This window comes from Rhincodon typus, chromosome 5, assembly GCF_021869965.1.
Source record: "Rhincodon typus isolate 14 chromosome 5, sRhiTyp1.1, whole genome shotgun sequence".
NCBI lineage: Eukaryota > Metazoa > Chordata > Chondrichthyes > Orectolobiformes > Rhincodontidae > Rhincodon > Rhincodon typus.
The window spans coordinates 15,733,700-15,753,910 of record NC_063336.1 but is presented as its reverse complement, the minus strand read 5'-3'; the positions used below and the strand labels follow the sequence as shown (position 1 = coordinate 15,753,910).

General features: G+C 40.8%; 1 protein-coding gene across 2 annotated transcripts; it reads right to left on the bottom strand.

The window, feature by feature from the left end:
* Positions 1–225: 225 nt before the first annotated feature.
* LOC109915235 (N-acetylneuraminic acid phosphatase) lies at positions 226–19,443 on the bottom strand. Of its 2 annotated transcripts, none has more exons than XM_020514851.2 (2): positions 19,316–19,443; positions 226–7,024 (listed from the first exon to the last, which is right to left on the bottom strand). In XM_020514851.2, the coding sequence occupies exons 1-2, from the start codon at positions 19,415–19,417 to the stop codon at positions 6,374–6,376; spliced, it is 753 nt and encodes a 250-aa protein (XP_020370440.1). In that variant the 5' UTR covers positions 19,418–19,443; the 3' UTR covers positions 226–6,373. The 2 variants fall into 2 exon arrangements, with proteins under 2 accessions (XP_020370440.1, XP_048453120.1); XM_048597163.1 differs by lacking the exon at positions 19,316–19,443 and adding an exon at positions 19,123–19,309.
* Positions 19,444–20,211: the final 768 nt, after the last annotated feature.

Sequence of the window (20,211 nt, the reverse complement as noted above, 5' to 3'; positions counted from 1 at the left end):
GAGGCTAGTGTTTATTTTTTACCCTCAACACAACAGCAACAACAGTTCTGAGGAAGGGTCACCGGACCTGAAATGTTAACTCTGATCTTTTCACAGTTGCTGCCAGACCTGCTGAGCTTTTTGAGCAACTTGTGTTTTTGTTCCTGATTTACAGCATCCGCAGTTCTTCCGGTTTTTATTTCTTACCCTAGTTGTCTTTTGAAAACTGTATTGAGGTACCTGTTTGAACTGCTGGTCTGTATGGTCAGGCTGCTCTTCAACACTATTACAATCCAACAGTTTGAGTTGTTTTTATGACAATCTGACTTCAATACTCTGCTGAGGTTCCAGCAATTAAAGTGTTTTTGAATGGGGGCCCCTAGCCTGGGAAACTGCAATCTTAGGATCGCTTGCCATATTCCTCACCTTGTGAACCTTCTTCCTGCACACAGGAATACCAGCAACACCAGCAATAGATGGAGGAGGCCCTTAAATGGCCAATTAATACTTAAGGGCTTCAATTGGCAATGGGATGGGAAGTTGTCCATGGGCTTTTCTGCTTCAAACTTTATTGGGTGGGCAAGATGCTGATGGGGTCTCCACCTGCTACCCTCCTACAGGATTAAATGCCTGTCTTTCCCCACTGTTGTTGGAGAAAGGCATAAGATTCCACCCCAGTCTGACACACACCATACAACAATGGAACACACATTCAGACTACTAAAAAGCTATTTGAAAACTACTAGTAGAACATTTTTCTTACAATTACCAATACATGGAACAGAATCCAAAAACCCTAAAATCATTGTTTTTAAAGAAACAGTTGGATGCCACAGAGTGATGGAGGGTTTCTGGATATCAGAGTGTTTGAGTAGATGAATTAAGATGGGTTGTATTGCTTTCCTCATGCCTGATGAACCAATCCAGATTGCACATGTGACATTTTAAATGGGATGAATTTAGCTTCAGTCAGTCAGCTCAGGTTGTCACTTAAACACAGTGCACTTACATTAAAACAGAGACCCATCCACATTCTTCAGCACAGATTTTATTCTTTTTCTATGCAGAGTTTTTGAACACAAAATTAAGTTTGGGTTATTCAAATCTGCAGGTTACAAAGAACAGTCAGGTTTTTGAAATCTTTCCTATAATATGCAGGTGCTATCTGTGCACAATTGTGGATGAGAAACTGCAGTAATATAATGCCAAAAATTGTGCAATACCTGATTGTAATCAGTTCATATATGATTGCAGACAGCTACTGGTGCCTTCCAGTAACTAGGCATATTTTTAAATTTTGCTCTGACCAAAAGCTTTGTGCTATCAGTCTATCTTTATTATCTGATTAATGTACAGATTTCATCAACAGCTACGTGCACGTTTACTCCTAGGTACATTCTTACCTTTCAGTCAACCCGTGGTTATTTGAAATGCATTTAACTGCAGAACACCCATTTATAAATTGTGAATCTGCAGTTTGAATATCATGCATTAATGTATGAAAATGCCTGAAAACCAAGAAATCTGGCATCCTTTATCATGTGAGTTTCTATATTTTTACAAGAAAAATAGTGGAGATGAATTTCTCCCTTTCTTACTATTCATTTGAGCTTCACTATAAATTTAATATACTGAGGATAGTTGTTGCATTTAAGATTTTTCTCATACTTTAACACAAAATTCATATCTCTTTGAAATAAAAAAAAGGCTAGATCTTTTAACATGTTTCCTCCTGCTTTTGCTACAGGGATGAAAATTAAGTTGGTACCCTTGTTTCTATATCCTTGATGCCAGTTGAGTAATACCAAGAAAAAAATTCAGCCATGCTTGTTTTTGTAAAACTGATAACTTTTTTAACTTGCATATTTATATAACTTGAATTCATATAGCAGTTTTTCATGTGATTAAAAAAATTAATAATGCACATCTGAGGAAATAAATAAGAAAATGTTAACACTAAACAAGAGTTATTAGGGTAGGTGACCAAATTTTGGTCAAAGAGGTAGTATTTTAAGGAAGTAGAGATTCAAGGAGTATTTTTGAAGAGGAAGGTTAGGCGGAGAGCTTTAGGGAGGGAATTCCAAAGTTTAGGGCCTAGGCACCTTAATGAACCCTTAGTGGGGAGTCGATGGTGTAGTGGTAATGTCAATGAACTAGTAATCTGGAGTCCCAGGCTAATGTTCTGGGAACATGGGTTTGAATTGGAGTAATTCAATAAAATCTATTAAAAGCTAGTCTAATGGCAACAATTCAACCATTGTAATTTGTTGAAAAAACCCATCTAGTCCACAAACGTCCTCTAAGGAATGAAATCTGTTAACTTTGCCTTGTCTGGCCTATATGTGACTTCAGATTCACAGAAATGTAGTTTCTTAATTGCCCTCTGGGCAGTCTGGGCAATAAATAATGGCCAGACAACAATGCTCATATCCAATTTAATTTTTAAAAAAAAATTATCGTCAAGTGGATTTACTGCTGCCATTCTCTTTCTTGGTATGGATATACAGGACCTTGATGGCCTTGTGTAGGACAACTTACTTGGTAGTCTAACAAGAAGTGCCTCTTAAACACAATGTAATTTATTGCATGATAACAACTAGGTACAATTTATGTTGGTATGAATGAACATGGTATAAGACTGAAGGAGACAGCAATGTTAGGTCTTTATCCCTTTGAAGCCCAAAGGTGTTTTGTTTTTTGCTCCAGTCCATGTGATATCATATTGGGCAGTGCTTAATGGACTCTTCAGAATGAACTCGGAGACTCTTTTATGCTGTTATACAACAGAAAACGTGGCCATCAATGGGACAGCGGTTAAAAATGGGGATGCTCAAGAGGCCAGAATTAGAAGTGCTGTTGACTCAGTTGTAGGTCTCGGACATTATGGAGAAACGGAGCGTTAAGGCCGTAGAAGGATTTGAAAACAAGTGTGAGAATTTTAAAACTGAAGCATTGTTTAACTGGGAACCCTAGCAGTATGGCCTGGGAACTGACCCATCCAGCCTGCTCTGCCATGAAATATTATTGTAGCTGATTTTAAGCTTCCACCCACTTTTACTGCTCTACAAATCCATTAATTTCCTGAGACTAAAAATCTATCTTAATCTTAAAATATTCAAAGATAGAGCATCCATAATCTGCTGGAATAAAGAATTCCAAAGATTCACGATGTCCTTTGAGTGAAGTAAATTCTCATCTCAATTGTGAATGATCAGCCTCTTAGCATGAGGCTGTGCTCTGGTGCTTTAGATTCACTGGCTAGTAGAAGCCATTGCTTAATACCTATCTTCTCAAACCCCTTCAGAATGCTGTGTGTTTCAGTAAGGATGCCTGATTCTTCTAAGGTCCAGAGAATATAGTCCCAATTTTGTTTAATTCATTCAAGTGATATTGGCATCATCAGCTAGAGCAGCATTTGCGGCCCATCCCTAATTGCCATTCAGAAGGTGGTGGTGACCTGCCACATTGAATTTTTGCAGTCTATGGGGTGTCGGTACATCAGTGCTGTTGGGAAGTGTTCCTAGATTTAAACCCTGCAATATTGAAGGAATGGAGGTATAGTTCTAAGTCGGGTTGGTGTGGGGTCTGGAGAGGAACTTGCAGGCAATAGCACTCCCATGCATCTGCTGCACTTTTGAAAGTTGGTATTGACGCAGTCCTGGTGATTTGGGCTGTGCACTTTGTAGATTGTGTACACTAAATTAAAGTTCAAAGTGGTGGATAAAAGTTTTAATCAATGGATTGCTTTATTCTAAATGGTGTCAAACCCCTTGAGTGTTGGAGCTATACTAATCCAGGTGAGTGAAAAGTATTCCATCATGCTCCTGACTTGTGCTTTGCAAATGATAAACATGCTTTGGGAGAATTACTTGGCTCAGAATTTCCAGCCTCTAATGTACTCTAGTAGCCATAGCTTTCAAATGTCTGGTTCATTTTAGTTTCTGATCACTGCCTGGCACTGAAGCTCTGATGTTACCTGGCAATTGTAAGACCAAGCCTGTATGTTGTCCAGGTTGCTGTATTTGGACTCTGATTGCTCCAGTATCTTAGGATTTGTAAGACGCTACTCTACTCTCTAGTAATGTCTTGTGGGTTAGATGATTGACCTCAAACCATCAGGTATGACCCCAATCAGTAGAGAGATTTTCCCTGATTCCGATTGACTCTTATTTTGCTAGGCTCAATGCCTTACTCGGCTAAATGCTGTGTGATGTCAACAGCAATTACACTCTCCTCACCTCTACAGTTCAGCTCATTTGACCATTTTTGGACCAATGCTGTAACAAGGTCAGGAGCTGACTGGCCTCAGCAGAAATCAAACTCATCCCATTGAGCAAGTTATTACTGAGCAAGTACTGCTCGATAGAACTGTTACAGCAATTTGCTGATGTCTGAGAGCAGACTCACAGGGCAGTAATTGGCTTGGTGCATTTGACTTGCTTTTTGTGGACATGACTTACCTGGATAATTTTTGGGTAGTTGTTTTTATTTGAATATGGGTTTGGGGTCACTTGTACATCCCCACTTGAACTGACTTGCTTGCTCGGGCAGTTTTAGAGAGCAGTTAAGAGTCACCCATGTTGCTGTGGGTCTCGAGTCAGATGTAGGCCAGACCAAATAAGCATGGAAGATTTGTTTTTCTAAAGAATATTCGTGGTTTTTTACAATAATCACCAATGGTAGCCATTAGGCTAGCTTTTAATTCCAGATTTTTATTGATTGAAACTTCACCAACTACCATGGTGGAATTCTATCTCCCTACAACATTATTGGTCCAGTGACAATACCACTGCTCCACCTCCTCCCCTTCAGTGTTGTGCTGGAACAGCTTGGCTACGGGTATGGCTAATGCTGGAGCATAGATCTTCCCTAATATTTTTAGAATGCTGCTTGGACTCATGGCCTTTTCAGTATTCATATGGAGTGAACAGAATTTGCCAAAAATGGCATCTGTGATGCTAGGTCCCCTCAAATAGAGGCCACAATGAATAGCCACTTGGCACTTGCGGTTGGAGATGGTTACAAACACCTCTGCTTGTCTTTTGTACTGATATACTGGCCTGCATCATCCGTCAATGCTGAAACTCTGGTCTCTGTTGTTCTGGCAGTAGCTTTAGCCTGCCAAATGACGAGCAAAAGAAGGCTACTGTCCCCGAAGTACTGATTCTGGTGAAATGTCAATCTCTGGCCATGGCCTGAATGGCTCATGGTTTAGCAAGCCTTCCTGAAAAGAAACAATGTAGGTCTCTCACTGCCACTACAGCTGGTAGGTGAGACACCCTACACCTCAACAAGATTCTGTCCTATTTCTACCCTCAGGTTCCCCTCCCTACAATATCATGTCTTTGGTTTCTATTTCATAAACCTTTAAAACAGTTAATGATTAGGAAGCCTGAATACATTTGAAATAATTCTGTGAAATAATTTATTCACCATTTAAGGGTGTTTTTAAAGAAAAAAAAAGTCACTACTTCAATGCCTATCCATCATTTGAAAAGGGTATTAATTATTGATTGTTGGTAGATGATTCATTCATGGATACCATTGGTTGTCTCAATACTGTTCAGTGAAGGATGAGCTGAAAGATAACTTGGTCCACTTCTTGTGACTGGGTTGCCAATGTGCAACCTCTAATCTGGCTGACATCACCTGGGATCTGGTGCCTCACTCAGTATGGTCGGCACTAAAACACAGTTACTCAGCTTAGAAGATACTTCAGATATCACAATTCTGCAGCTTAAAATCCCAAACACTGGAAAATATGAACTTTTAAAATAGAAAGCAAAACAAATTTGCATAAATCTTGTACAACGCTAAAACAAAATCAAGATCACAGAAATTAAAGAACAAATGGTTTCCAATCTGATTTCTGTTCTATATGAATACTGGTTTTAGACCATGTTGCTTTTCCTGATAATTGTCACAAGATAATTGTCACAAATTAATTGCTGCCTGACTGCACATTCTAAAAACAAAGATTAATGTCCTGCAGTTAAAATAACTTCCCTTTGTCATTGTTATTTTTATCAAACTAATATATTAGCATTGATAGCAAATGACAATAATTTAGTTCCACGTATTTAAGAATGTTCAAAACATCTAAAATTTTATTTTTTAAACGTGAAGTTTTAAAAACTTCAACATGCTTGTATACCTTCTATAACTGAGCTTTAAAATTTAAAGTTCTTAGGATCTACTATATTTTTAAATTGTATTTTTGGAAAACAATTATTTACTATTTGATTTGGGTAATGGTTTGATGTACATATAAAAATTAGATGCCAGTCTGCCAAGTAATTAAGATAGAAAAGTCTAGAGTACATCCTTAAACTTCACCTTTTAAGCATTTTTCCCATTAAAGTAGGTAAAGTATATAGGAGTATAGTGTTCCTAGTTAAACTTTATCTTTAATGTTTTCCAAAATATCCTTAACTTCTAGTACTGATTTCACAGTATAGTCAGGCATTGCACTGTCTCTGTCAGGTTTTAGATTATTGTTGTTTATCCAGATAGTTGCTGTAACACCAGCATTCACCCCACCTTTAATATCAGTCTTTAGATCATCACCGATCATCACACAAGCACCAGGCTTCACTTCCAAGAGCCTGAAACATTCTTGAAATATAGAACTGGCTGGTTTCTGCTCTCGCTGTTCTCCACCTACAACTATCACGTCAAAGTACTGCTCACATTGGCAAACATTAATCTTTTCCCTTTGTACCGCGGAACTTCCATTGGTTAGTAAGAGCAACTTGTAGGACTGACGTAGCTTCCTCAACATGGCCTTCACCTCGTCTGGAATGTGGATATGGTTGAGTCTTGTATTTTTCCACAGAAAATAACATTCAGCAGCCAACCCCTTGTCTGGTTTACTCCCATTTGTTTCTTGTATAGCCAATTCAAAAAGTAATGTGCGCTCTTTATCAACATCTCTCTCCATAGAGGAATTAGGATGCCCATTCTCCAACTTCAAATAAAACTTCTCAATAACTAGATGAGCAGCAGACTCTTCGTAACCATGTTGTGTTATTAATAGATCCTTGACCTGTGTTTTTTGGGAGGGAAAATAACAGTATAAATCCAAATTAAAATGATGTCTAAATGATGTGGAATACTTCTTTTCATTTCTTTATCAAAACTACCACATTTGCATATACAAAGCCACAAATTACTTTAAGGATTGTGATTCATGAAAGTCAGTGGGAAAGTGTTTTATGTTCACCTTCACAACACTAGGTAGGCGGAGGTAATATTTAACCTCTGACAGTTTATCTTTAAGCAATATAGCTCAACAATTAATAGACAGATTTCAATGAAGCATATTACACAGACATGGCTTGTACCATGTAGAAAACAATTTATTTGGTGAAGATGTAGATCTGGATCCTGGCGATCTTGCAAGGGTCTATTAATATTTGGAGATTGGGCAAATTGACCTTTTTGAAGAATACTGTGGATTGTCTCAGCAGCTGTGAAAGAACTTACCACAGCTATCAAAATATGAGCAGTCTTGCCAGACAAAAGAGAGGGAAATAACTACCATAATATGAGCAGAGTTTTCAGAGCTGATTGCTGAACACAAATTGGCTTGAGATGGAAACTCCTCAAAAACAAATTTTTTTCAGATTTGTAGTTATACAGCATCAACCAGACAGAGAAAAGGAAGAGAGACATAATTGTTTGAAAATTGAGTTGAGTTATCTGTGGTGGATGCATGCACTTTTTCAGTGTACTTTTCACTTGTATTTAATGCATTCCCATTTCTTACATAAAGACATTTGACTCATTGAAAACAAGATATTCCCTGAAAGGCTGTTTAACAATAGAGCATTCCAAGAATGATCCCTAACCTTAGAACAGCTTGTCACATGCTGGGAATGCAGTAGTTTTGCACCCTGTTTATATTGTTTGCTTGCCATTAATTGCATGTGGTTTTAGCAAATGCATACAGAAGACAGTGCATTTTTGTCCATTGTAAATATCAGGACAGCATGCTGCCTGAGACAGAATCACTAGAATTTAGGGTTGCCAACAGACCAAATAACAAACATTTTCCAGACCCTTCTGTGGTTCATACAAGAACCAAAGAAATTTGGAATATAAGCCAAGAAAAAAAACCAAACAAAAAAAATTCAAAGCAAACCAAATTGAATTTTTTAAGAGGTGGATTATCTAGTAGTCAAGGGAATGTCTAATTATATGGATTTGCAGAAAATATTTGATAAAGTCTGAAATAATTGCACAGACACCGGTATCTCATCATCAATTTACCTTTTAATTACACATGGAAAGTCCTTGACACTGATTTAGGTCAGTCAGTGCTAGCTCTCAGAGTGACAGAATATTTGACAGTCCTGTTTTTAATCTGTGAGCCAGGGCTCCCTGATTGGACTAGATTAAGAGCTTCAATCAGGAAACTCATATTTTATGAGGTTCAAGTGGACATTATAATCACTATATCCCTCCATCTCTGAGTCCAAGGACATAGGCCTTTTTTTTTGGTAGCTCCTCCTGGGGCGTTTTGGCACTGTGTCAGGTTCTTTCAACTCTGCCTGATTCAGACAGCGTGTAATGCACAGTAGTTTGCCTCTTGTATCGGTAGAACCTTGGAAGAAATTAATTCTCTTCTTCAGATGGCAAAAGGCATCGAGGTGGCAACATCTGCTATGTCCCCTCAGATTCTGAGTTCTCTTCAATACTTGACAGAGAGGGATAACACACTGGTTCCAGCAGTCTTTCTGACTGTTCGGAGGAGGTGGGTAAGTTTTGCTCCCACTCTGTCTGCGAGTTTGAAGGTTTAATATGGTACACGCTTATTCAGGACCATCGCACCCACCTGAACTTCATACATCACTGAACATGACTTCACGTCAACCATGCAGGGCCATTCCCGTGGTTCCCACACCAAACTTTGTCCCCTGAAGTAAATTGTCCGTCTTGCTTAGTGGAGTATTGTATTCAGCGCCATTAGACAGCTCTACACCCAGAAACATCAAATTTAACTTGATACGCAATCTTCTCCCAATTAGGAACTCTGCTGGAGCTATTCCTATATCCCTGTTGCCTGAAAGGTGGTCCTATAATCAAATAGGAACCAAAGCAATTTGGTATCTCGTGAAACTGTAGGCTGTTTCTTTTAAGCTTGCCTTCAAAATTTAGACTGCTGTTTTTGCCAGATCATTGGATGATGAATGATATGGAGCTGTCCGTATATGTCAAACAACATTCGACTTTAGGAAATACACAAATTCCCTGCTGGTAAACAATGGCTTGTTTTCTGTGACCAACACTTCCGGGAGTCAGTGTATTGCAAAAGATGCACACGTTTGATGAATGAACTCTATGCATGTCCAGCCACTTCAACTGGGTGTCCAAAATGACAAAGAACATTGAGTCCCATGAAAGGACCTGTATAGCTAATGTGTAACTGAATCTAGGGTTTATTTGGCAATTCCCATGAATGGGGGGGCTGCTGGTGGTAATTTTTGTACTTGTTGGCACTCTGGGCACTGCTCCACCAGCCATAACTTCTTGCCAACATCTTCATTTGGGAAACTCCTGGATTACTGTGCCAGAGTTCAGCCAGTATCTGGCAGTGACCATTGCTCAGGACAATCACTCTTGCCACCAATCTGATCCTTTATTACTACAAAATTTACATTCATAAAAGGTATTGATGGAACTTCCTGACTCTGACTATGACTGCCAAACCTTCCTCTCTATCTGTGCGTATTTATGCCCTGCATTCGCCACAGTCCTGGATGCGTACGCTCTTGGGTGTACTTCTCCATTGGGCCACCAATGAGGCAATACTACCCCAATGCCATTTGGGGAAGCATCACATGTCAATACCAGATCTTATTTAGGATCACAGTATGCCAACATCTTAGAGGATAATTGCTTTTTCTTCATTTCCCTGAAAGCTATGGCTTAGCTATGTGACCATTTCCATGGCTGACTCTTTTTTAAGAGTTGATGTGAGTGTGCCAGGATAGAGGCCAGGTTATCTGTGAACTTTCCATAATAATTCACCAAACCAAGGAAAGACCCAAGCTCTGGTATAGATGTGGGAGCCCAGGACCTTTGATTGCCGTCACTTTATCTTCCAACAGATCTAACCTGGTCTTGTCAACTCTGTAGCCCAAGTAGGTCATCTGGGGTACCTGGAACACATGTCTCTCCCCTCTAAGGCACAAGCCCACCTGGGAAAAATGTCCAAGGACTATGTCCATGTTCTCTAAGTGCTCCCTATTGGTGTTCCCAGTTATTAGCCAGTCATCAGAATAAATGCAAAACTGGGATAGACCTTGTAAAATGTTCTCCATCGTCTGCTGAAAAATTGCATAGGCTGGCAATACCCGAAATGGCAGTCTTGTATATTGGTACAAACCCTTATTGGTAGTAATTGTAGCGTACTTCTGGGAATCGTGATCTAACCGCAAGTATGCATGGCTCAAAACAAAGAGTGGGGAGAAATGGAAATTTTTTTGTTTGGCAATCAGTGGCTATTGGTTTGCCTCAGGGATCAGTATTAGGACATTGAGACAACAAGGTGCAGGGCTGGATGAACACAGCAGGCCAAGCAGCATCATCTCTGATTCGGTATTAGGACATTAATTGTTTACAATTTACATAATGATTTAGAGCTGGGGACAAAGTGTAGTGTGCCAAAATTCACAGATGACACGGAGTGGTGGAGCAAAGTGCATAGAGGACACAGAAAGTCTGCAGAGGGATAAAGATTCATAGAGTCATATGGCATGGAAACAGACTCTTCGGTCCAACCAGTGCCGAACATAATCACAAACTAAACTAGTCCTATCTGCCTGCTCCTGGCCCATATCCCTCCAAAACTTTCCTATTCATGTATCCATCCAAATGGATTTTAAACGTTGTGACTGTACCCGCGTCCACCACTTCCTCAGGAAGTTCATTCCACATGCAAACCATTCTGTGTAAAAAAAAATTCTCTCGTGTCTTTTTTAAATCTCTTTCCTTTCACCTTAGAAATGTGCCCTCTAGTGTTGAAATACCCATCTTAGGGAAAAGACAATTACCATCAACTCTATCTATACCTCTCATTATTTTATAAACTTCTATTCAGTCACCTCTCAACCTCCTATGCTCCTGAAAAAAAATCCCAGTCTATCCAGCCTTTCATTATAACTCAAATCTTCTGTACTCAGCAAGATCCTGGTAAATCTCTTCTGAACCCTCTCCAGCTTGATAATATCCTTCCTATAACTGGACGAACAGAACTGGACACAGTATTCCAGAAGAGGCCTCACCAATGTCTTGTACAACCTCAACATAACATGCTAACTCCCAATCCTTTCCTTTCTTTTAGCTTTACTTGTTGCATTCCCTGTCACCATGTCTTCTGTCCCCTTCCCCCACCCCAGTGGAACTGTGTTCTCTTTGAAATCTGGCAGTTAGATATCATTGTTCTGCCATTCTCACATTCCGATCAATTAATCTGAATTTATATTAACATCCTTTCTCCTCCAGCACTCCAACCCCCTCCCAACTAGCATAAATGCTGCCCCGTCCACACTTCTCTTCAGCTTTGATGAAGAGTCATCTAGACTCGAAATGTTAGAGATAAAAAAAACTGCAGATGCTGGAATCCAAGATAGACAAACAGGAGGCTGGAAGAACACAGCAAACCAGGCAGCATCTGAGAAAAGGAGAAACATTAGCTTGCTGTCTCTCCATAGTTGCTGCCTGACCCGCTGTGATCTCCAGCATTTGTCGTTTTCAGAGTAGTTCTCCTGACCACTTGTGGACCTGCAACTTTTTTGGTTATTATGCAAGCCTAACTTCCCCTGAGACACCAGATACTAAAACCTTTCAAGGATTGTCAAATTTAGTTAAGGAGTGTTACGACACCAAGACTCCTCTAATTCTGAGATGCTCTCAATTTTACTCAGTTATTCGAAAACCAGGGTAATCTGTACTGGGATTTTTGACTAGGTAAAGATGATTGGCAGAGGCATGTCACTTTGGTTTAACATGTAAATGAGATGCTAAGACCCCAATTGGTATCTGGGATTAATGATGTAACCATGCAAAGCGCCTACTAGCTGAAGCCCAACTGGAATTCAAACAGGCACAACAACTGGCTTTATTATTGGAAAACGTGGCAAATGGAGCATGAGTTGCAGGGTATTGAAATGGAAGTGGATACCCTCGCCCGTCTAACTGAGCCTTGGGAACATCACTTGACTGAAGGCAATTGCATAGCTTCACTCAGGACATATCCTGAACAAAGGGACTCTAGGTCAGTCCACGGCAAAACACCAAAACAAAGCTAAGCCTCGGACAAACAGTTAAAATTTTCTTTAGGATCCGGACCGGCAAGCCATTACAGTTGCTGTTGGTATGCAGATTGGAGACAGCAAAAGAGTCCCATTAGACCTAAATTGAGTAAGAGGACTCAAAGGCCAGAATCCAGGAGAGTGCAAACCCTACAAAGTCCACCTACAGAGATAGTAGGAACTGCAGATGCTGGAGAATCGGAGATAACAAGGTGTAGAGCTGGATGAACACAGCAGGCCAAGCTGCATCAGAGAAGCAGGAAGGCTGACGTTTCGGGCCTAGACCCTTCAGAAAATTTTCTCCAGCATCTGCAGTTCCTACTATCTCTGAAACTATATTGGCACAGGTGTTTCAGTGATCACAGATCCAGTCTTTAACAAAATTCGCTGGGCAGAGGGAGGACAATGTTGGTAAATGTTACATCATCCATTCTGGTAGGAACAACAGCGAAATGGACTATCACTTACATGGTGAAAAATTGCAGCTGTGCAGAAATGGACCTTCCCAAATGGACACAAAATATCCTGTGTAACTATTCCCACTGCCCTGAACAATTTTACCTCTTAATTAATATCACAAAACAGACGATCTGGTCATTAATGCACTGCTGTTTGTGAAAGCTTGCTGTGCAAATTAATCACTCTTGTGAGAAATGTATTAGCAAAAGTAAAAATGCTTAATTTATTGTAAAATGCTTTGGTATATCTGGTAGCCATGAAAGACTATACAAATAGAATTTTTTCTGGACATTCTTTCCTAAATTTCTCACTGAACAAGGGTTGGTTCCTCACTTTAATGATGATAGAGCAAAGGATATGGAAGGGATGAGGTTACATTTTGCTTTTGAATAGTTCTGCTGTTACTGACGGCCTACAGCACCACGTACATCACGCTTTTAAATGCTAGATCTAAATTTATCCTTTCACCATGCACTGAACACAATAAAGGATGTCTTCATTGTGAAATTGGAACATTGTCTGCTCAAATATTGTCTGATAGTCACTACAGTCTGCCGCTATTAATTGAGTATTTTCAGCATTCTGTTTATTTTATTTTATTATTTCCAGCATCCAAAGTGTTTTACTCTTGTAATGAAGAAGTGTTTTCAGTTATGGAGTGAAACAAAATTAAGAGCTGTTAATATAAGAATAACAGCAAGAAACAGGGAATACAACAGAAATAACTTTACTCAGAAAGTGCTGAGAATGTTAATTTTGCTATCACAGGGAGCATTCAGGGTGTATTGTGGCTACAAGAGCAGGTGAGAGGCTATGAATTTTGTGGCGAGTAACTCACCTCCTGTGCTGTTCCTTCTCAGTTCTCCAACAGCTGTACAGCTTGGAGGAAATGTTGTTCCTGTCTCCCCAAACCATGCCCATAAAGCACAAGTTAGGAAGGAATTGGAGCATTCTCCACTTGTCCGGATGGATACAGCTCCAAAACAGACAAGAATGTCGACACTATCCAAGACAAACCATCCTGCTTAACTTGCACTCCATCCACCTCTGCAACATTCACTGTCTCCTCCATCAACACACACCAGCAGTAGCATGTCCCATGTATAAGATGATCTTTAGTAATTTAACTAGGATCCCTACCTCTTCCAAGTCACACAGCCTGACTTGGAAATTTATCGCTATTCCTTCACTGTCATTTCAAATTCATGGAATTCCCTAAAAAAACAGAGTACACCTACACTCTCAAATACTGCAGTGGTTCAGAGCGGCAACTCAGTAATACTTCTCCAGGCATTCAGGGCTAGGCACGTGCTGGCTTAGCTAGTGACACCCACATGCCATTAACAAATAAAAAAGGATAGGGTAGTGGCAGTTTTGGTGGTGGACTCTTGTGGTCCTTGCCTCTTGGCCAGGAGACCCAGGTTCAGGTCTCAGCACTCCAGTATTGTATAATTACATGTCTGAATGAGTTGATTAGAAAACTAGAAAAACCCTCAGGAAAGCTTGATATTTTTTCCCCTCAAAAGGTTCCAGTGAAAGAGCAACTTAATTAAGAACCCGCTGAAACAGGATCCTCATTAAGTGACTCAGTTAGGCCTTTGTGTTAGGAGGATATAAATTCAGCTAAGATACTCAATTTGACTCAGGCATGAATGCATGCATTATTGTCAAAGTCCAGAAAGATTTATTTTGTAAAAACCTAATTTAGAAATTGCTGGAAAAGCTTGGCTGGACTGGCATCATCTGTGGAGAGAAATCAGAGTTAATGCTTCGGATTGAGTAACCCTTCCTCAGGACTGAGAAAGGATCACTCAACCCAAATGCTGCCAGACCTGCTGAGCTTTCCCAGCAATTTCTATTTTTTGTTTCTGATTTACAGCATCTGCAGTTCTTCCGGTTTTTATTTAACCTAATTTAGTTTGTAGCTAGTATGTATCTGAAAGCTACAATTTAAGTTCTGTACTTAGGTATTGTTTTTTTCCCTAAACACAGCCCTTTTATCCAAGGTTCCAGTGGAGGGGTATTTTAATTAAGAACCAAGTGAAACTGGATCCTTATTAAGTGACTCAGAGAGGCCTTTTGCCTTCAGAGCATGTATAAGTAGCCAACTTAATACATCTTGTAATGGAGTGCTGGAGTTATGGGACTCCTGTGGCACAATGGTAGTGTCCCTATCTCTCAGTCCCACCTGCTCCAGAGGTATGTCATCTCAACTCTTGATTAGAAAGTATCTTGAATGCAGGAGTTGAGTGCTTCGGGGAAGTTAAGTGGAGGAAGGGAAAGAGGTAAACAAAAAAAGCCCAAAGAACTGCAGATACTGGAAATAAGAAACAAAAACAGAAATTACTGGGAAAACTCAGCAGATCTGGCAGCATCTGTGGACAGAAAGCAGAATTAACATTTTGGGTTCAGTGACCCTTCTTCAGAGCTGACTGTAGCTGTGTACAGGTTGGTATAAATCCTGAAGATAGGGTGGAGGGAGGGAGGGAGGGGGAGAGTAAACAATAAGTAGAGATGAAGCCCAGAGAGAGAAAGAGACAGAACAACAGTTGGACAGACAAAGTTTTAAGTAACGGTCAGTCTGGGGGATTCAATAGCTGCTAATTGGGACCATTTGTAAATAACCATGGGGTAGTTGTGGTAGCAACCCATGTGAATGACAAGGCCTGATATGAGGAAGTTGGGTTAAGGACATAGGAGGTGGTGCTTAGGCTCCAAAATTATCGATATTGAGTCCTAGAGACTGCAGGGCGCCCATGCAGAAAAAGAGATGCTGTTCTTCCAGCTTGTGTTGAGCTTTGCTGGTGCACTGCAGAAAGCCCAGGTCAGAGATGTTGGTGACTGTGGTATGTTGAAGTGGCAGGTAACATGAAGCTCAGGGTCATTTTTGCAGACAGAATGTAGATGTTCTGCAAAATGCTTGCAGGAAAGGTCTTGGATTGGAAGGTGCAGAATGCATGTGGGTGGAGGTAAGAAATGACAAAGGCAAGAAGACACTGGTAGAAGGAGTCTATAGGCCCCTTAACTATCACTGTACTGTGGTACAGAATAAATCAGGAAATAATGACATTAAAAAGAGGCATTACTATGATCATGGGTGACTTTAGTCATCTTGTAGATTGGGAAACTCAAATTCACAGAGGCAGCTGTGAAGAATTCATAGTGCAGTTGAACAGTTTTTGAGAACGATGCGTTGTGGATCCAACCAGGGATCGGGCTGGTTTGGATGTGTAATGAGGATGGTTTAATAAATTAAAGAACATCGGAGGTACGATTAGTAGGTTTGCAGATGACACCAAAATTGGAGGTGTACTGGACAGCAAAGAAGGTTACCTCCGAGTATAACAGGATCTTGATCAGATGGGCCAATGTGCATTTGGAGTTTAATTTAGATAAATGTGAGGTGTTGCATTTTGGAAAGGCAAATCAGGGCAGGACTTATACACCTGATGGTAAGGTCCCGGGAAGTGTTGCTGAACAAAGAGACCTTGAAGTTCAGGTTCATAGTTCGTTGAAAGTGGAGTTGCAGGTAAACAGAATAGTGATGAAGGCATTTGGTATGCTTAGACAATGCATTGAGTATAGGAGTTGGGAAGTCATGTAGCAGAACATTGGTTAGGCCACTTTGGAATACTGTGTGCAGTTCTGGTCACCCTGCTACAGGAAGGGTGTTGTGAAACTTGAAAGGGTTCAGAAAAGATTTACAAGGATGATGCCAGGGTTGGAGGGTTTGAACAAAAGGGAGAGGCTGAATAGGCAGGGGCTATTTTCCCTGGAGCTTCAAAGGCTGAGGGATGACCTCATAGAGGTTTATAAAATCATGACAGGCATGGATAGGATAAATAGACAAGGTGTTTTCCCCAGGCTGGGGAAATACAGGGCATAGGTTTAAGGTGAGAGGGGAAAGATTTAAAAGGCACCTAAGGGGCAACTTGTTCACCCAGAGGGTGGGATGTGTATGGAATGGGCTGCCAGAGGAAGTGGTGGAAGCTGGTACAATTACAATATTTAAAAAGCATCTGGATGGACATATAAATAGGAAGGATTCAGAGGGAAATGGACCAAATGCTGGCTAATGGGACTAGATTTATTTAGGATATCTGGTCAGCATGGACGAGTTGGACCGAAGGGCTTGTTTCCGTGCTGTACATCTGTATGACTCTATGAAAGGATCCCCGAGGTAACAATGACCATAACATGATAGAATTTAGCATTCAATTTAAGAGGAAAAATCTTGGGTCGGAAACAACTGTGCTCAGCCTAAATTAGGGTGCAAAGGAATGAGTGGATTGGGAAGGGCTGTAGCAGAAAAGATGGTTGAATAATGGCAAACATTTAAGAAAATAGTTCATGCTTCACAAGAAAAATATTTTCCAAGGAGGGAAAGAAACCTTGTAGGAAGGTGATAAAGTCACCACGGTAAACCAAAGTTAGGGATGGTTTCCAATTGGTGGTGGTGGTGGTGGGAGATTTAGTGTGGCAATGATTAATGGTAAAACAGATGTTTGGGAAAGCTTCGTTGTTTTTTAAAGAAATGATCAACATGAAATAACAAGGGAGAAAATATGCTTTGAGCACAAACTAGCAAGTAGTATAAAAAAAAGACAGCAACAGCTTCTTTAAAACTAAAAAGGAAGAAAGTGGCCAAAGTGAACATGGGCCTCTAAGAGAATGGGAAATAATAATGGGGAAACAGGAAATGGCAGAGGAACTGAATAAATATTTTGCATCAGTCTTCATGGCAGAAGACACTTTACAACATTCAAAAAATACTAAATATTGAGCAGGCAAAAGCGTGGGGGAGGAAATAAAAACAATCTCTATCACTAGAGCAATAAGTACCAGAGAAACTAATGGCGTTAATGACTAAGTCCCCTGGACCTGTTAAAAAAAATCCTTAGAATTTTAAAGTAAGCAGTTACAGAGAGAGAGAATGCACTGGTAGTGATTTTCCAAGAACGCTTAGATTCTGGAAAAGTCCCAAAGGATTAGAAAACTGCCAATATAACACCCTTATTCCAAACGAGAGACACAAAACTGGAAAGTATAGGCCAGTTGGCTTAACATCTGTAATTAGGAAAATATTGAGTCTATTATAAAAGGATGTACCAGCACAGTACTTAGAAATACATAATATAATCAAATAGAGTCAGCATGGCTTCGTGAAGGGGAAGTTTTATTATAGTTCTTTGAGGGGATAATAAGCAGGATAGATAAATGGGTATCAGTACATGTAATCTACGTAGATTTCCAAAAGGTGTTCAATAAGGTAATATACAAAAGGCTACTTGATAAGAGCCCATAGTGTTGGGCAAAATGGCTTGGATGGAGTGTAACTTCTGCTTTGATTGAGGATTGGTTAACTAATAAAAGGCAGATTTGAGCTAACAGGCACCCTGTAACTTGTGAAGTGCCACAGGGATAAGTATTGGGGCCATGATTATTGAGAATATGTATTAATGTCTTGAATGAGGGAAGTGCACGCACTGTTGCCAAGTTTGCGGATGACACAAATATGTGGAAGGATAAGAATATACAGTGGGATATAGATAAGTGAGTTACACAGAGGGAATAGACAGGTTAAGCGAGTGGACAAAAACTTGGCAGCTAGTATATAATATAGGAAAATGTGTGGTTATGCATTTTGACAGGAAGAATTAAGGAGCTGAACATTATTAAAATATAAAAAGACTGCAGAAATCTGCAGCATAAAGGTCCTTGTGCATAAATCACAAAAAGTTAGCATGTTCAGCAGGTAATACAGAAAGCAAACATTTGGCCTTTATTTCAAAGGGAATGTACAATATAAGGAAATGTTGCTAATGTTATGCAAGGCACTAGTTAGACCACACAGAGTAAATTTCGTCCCCTCATCTACAGAAAGCTGTACTGGCATTGGAGGAATTCACAGAAGATTCGCTGGATTGATTGCTAGCATGCAGGGACTGTCTTGTGAAGAGAAGTTGAGAAGGTTGGGCCTATACTCATTGGAGTTTAAAAGAATGAGAGGTAACCTTATTGAATCAGATAATATTCTTTGCGGGACTTGATGGGCTAACTATTGCCCTTGTGGGTTAGTCTAGGAACAGACAGTATAAATTTCAGAGCAAAATTTGCCTATTTAAGACAGATGAGTTTTTTTTAAAAGGTATTCAATATGTGAAATTCTTGACTGCAGAGGGCTGTAGAGGCTGGGTACTTAAATATATTCAAGGCTGAGAAAGACATTTTTATAACCAGTAAGGGATTCAAAGGTTATGGGGAAAGTGGAGTTGAGGGTTACGCGATCAGCCACGATTTCACTGAATGGTGGAACAGGCCCGATGGGCCAAATGGCCTACTCTGCTCCTACGCCTTATAGTCTTACCAAGAAGTGCATGAGAGACAGAAGAAAATAACAGTGGAGGTTGTTGCTGCTTGGACGGGGAAGAGACCTATACCGAGAAAGTGCAGTTTCCACAATAACTCCGGGTGATGCACCACCGAGGACGGAATGATTCTTTTTGCGGGGGGGAATGAGGAAGCTCATACCGCCAATAACTACCCCCGACCCCGGATACCTGCTGCCCCGCTTGCCTCCCGGCCCCGGCAGTATCGATCAGTGTGTTATCCAAGTCGAATAGAAGCGCGTCAATGCCACATCCACTTCTTCCGACAGCCATTGCACCGGTAGTTGTGCGCGTGCACTCACTCTCCAGACGCGACGGTTGGGCGGGGGCGGGACGTGCACGCACACGCGCGGCGGTTGGCCCGGACGGAATGGAGGAAGTACACGTGCACGTCCCGCGCGGCGGTTGGCTTGGAAAGGAGGAAGGGGAAGTGCGCGTGCAGACACGGCAGTTGGTCTTAGTGGGCTTGGAAGAGTGCATGTAACAAGGAGTTTGGGCAGGTTGCCTCTTTCAAAAGTTTACACAGGGGTATTTTCCAGTTTAAGAAAAACCATTCCGCGCATTTCATACCAATTGTCTGAGATGCAGATAGGCAGGAGTGCTGGAGAAATGCAGCGGGTCCGGCAGCATCTCTGCCAAGAGAAGCTGGTTAACGTTTGGAGTCTCAGAGATAGCAAGAACTGCAGATGCTGGAGTCAGAGATAACACAGTGTGGAGCTGGATGAACACAGCAGGCCAGGCAGCATCAGAGGAGCAGGAAAGTTGACGTTTCGGGAAGGGACCCTTGATTGATTCGGAACTAGTTGAGATACAGGACTGAGGTTTGGTGGGTGGGACCTCGGCTGTTTGTTGACATGTGTTTTCAGCAAGCTGGAGAGCTGCTTCCATTCATTACACCAGAGATAGTAGGAACTGCAGATGCTGGAGAATCTGAGATAACAAGGTGTAGAGCTGGATGAACACAGCAGGCCGAGCAGGAAGGCTGACGTTTCGGGCCTAGACCCGTCTTCAGAAATTTTCTGAAGACGGGTCTAGGCCTGAAACGTCAGCCTTCCTGCTCCTCTGAT

Bases quoted from the DNA above. Each gene is read 5' to 3' on its own strand.
- LOC109915235 (XM_048597163.1), bottom strand. From the start codon at position 19,284: ATGAGCTTCCTCATTCCCCCCCGCAAAAAGAATCATTCCGTCCTCGGT. The intron at 7,025-19,122 runs GTAAGACTATAA...CAAAAAACACAG, and splicing joins TGTCTCTCATGCACTTCTTG to GTCAAGGATCTATTAATAAC.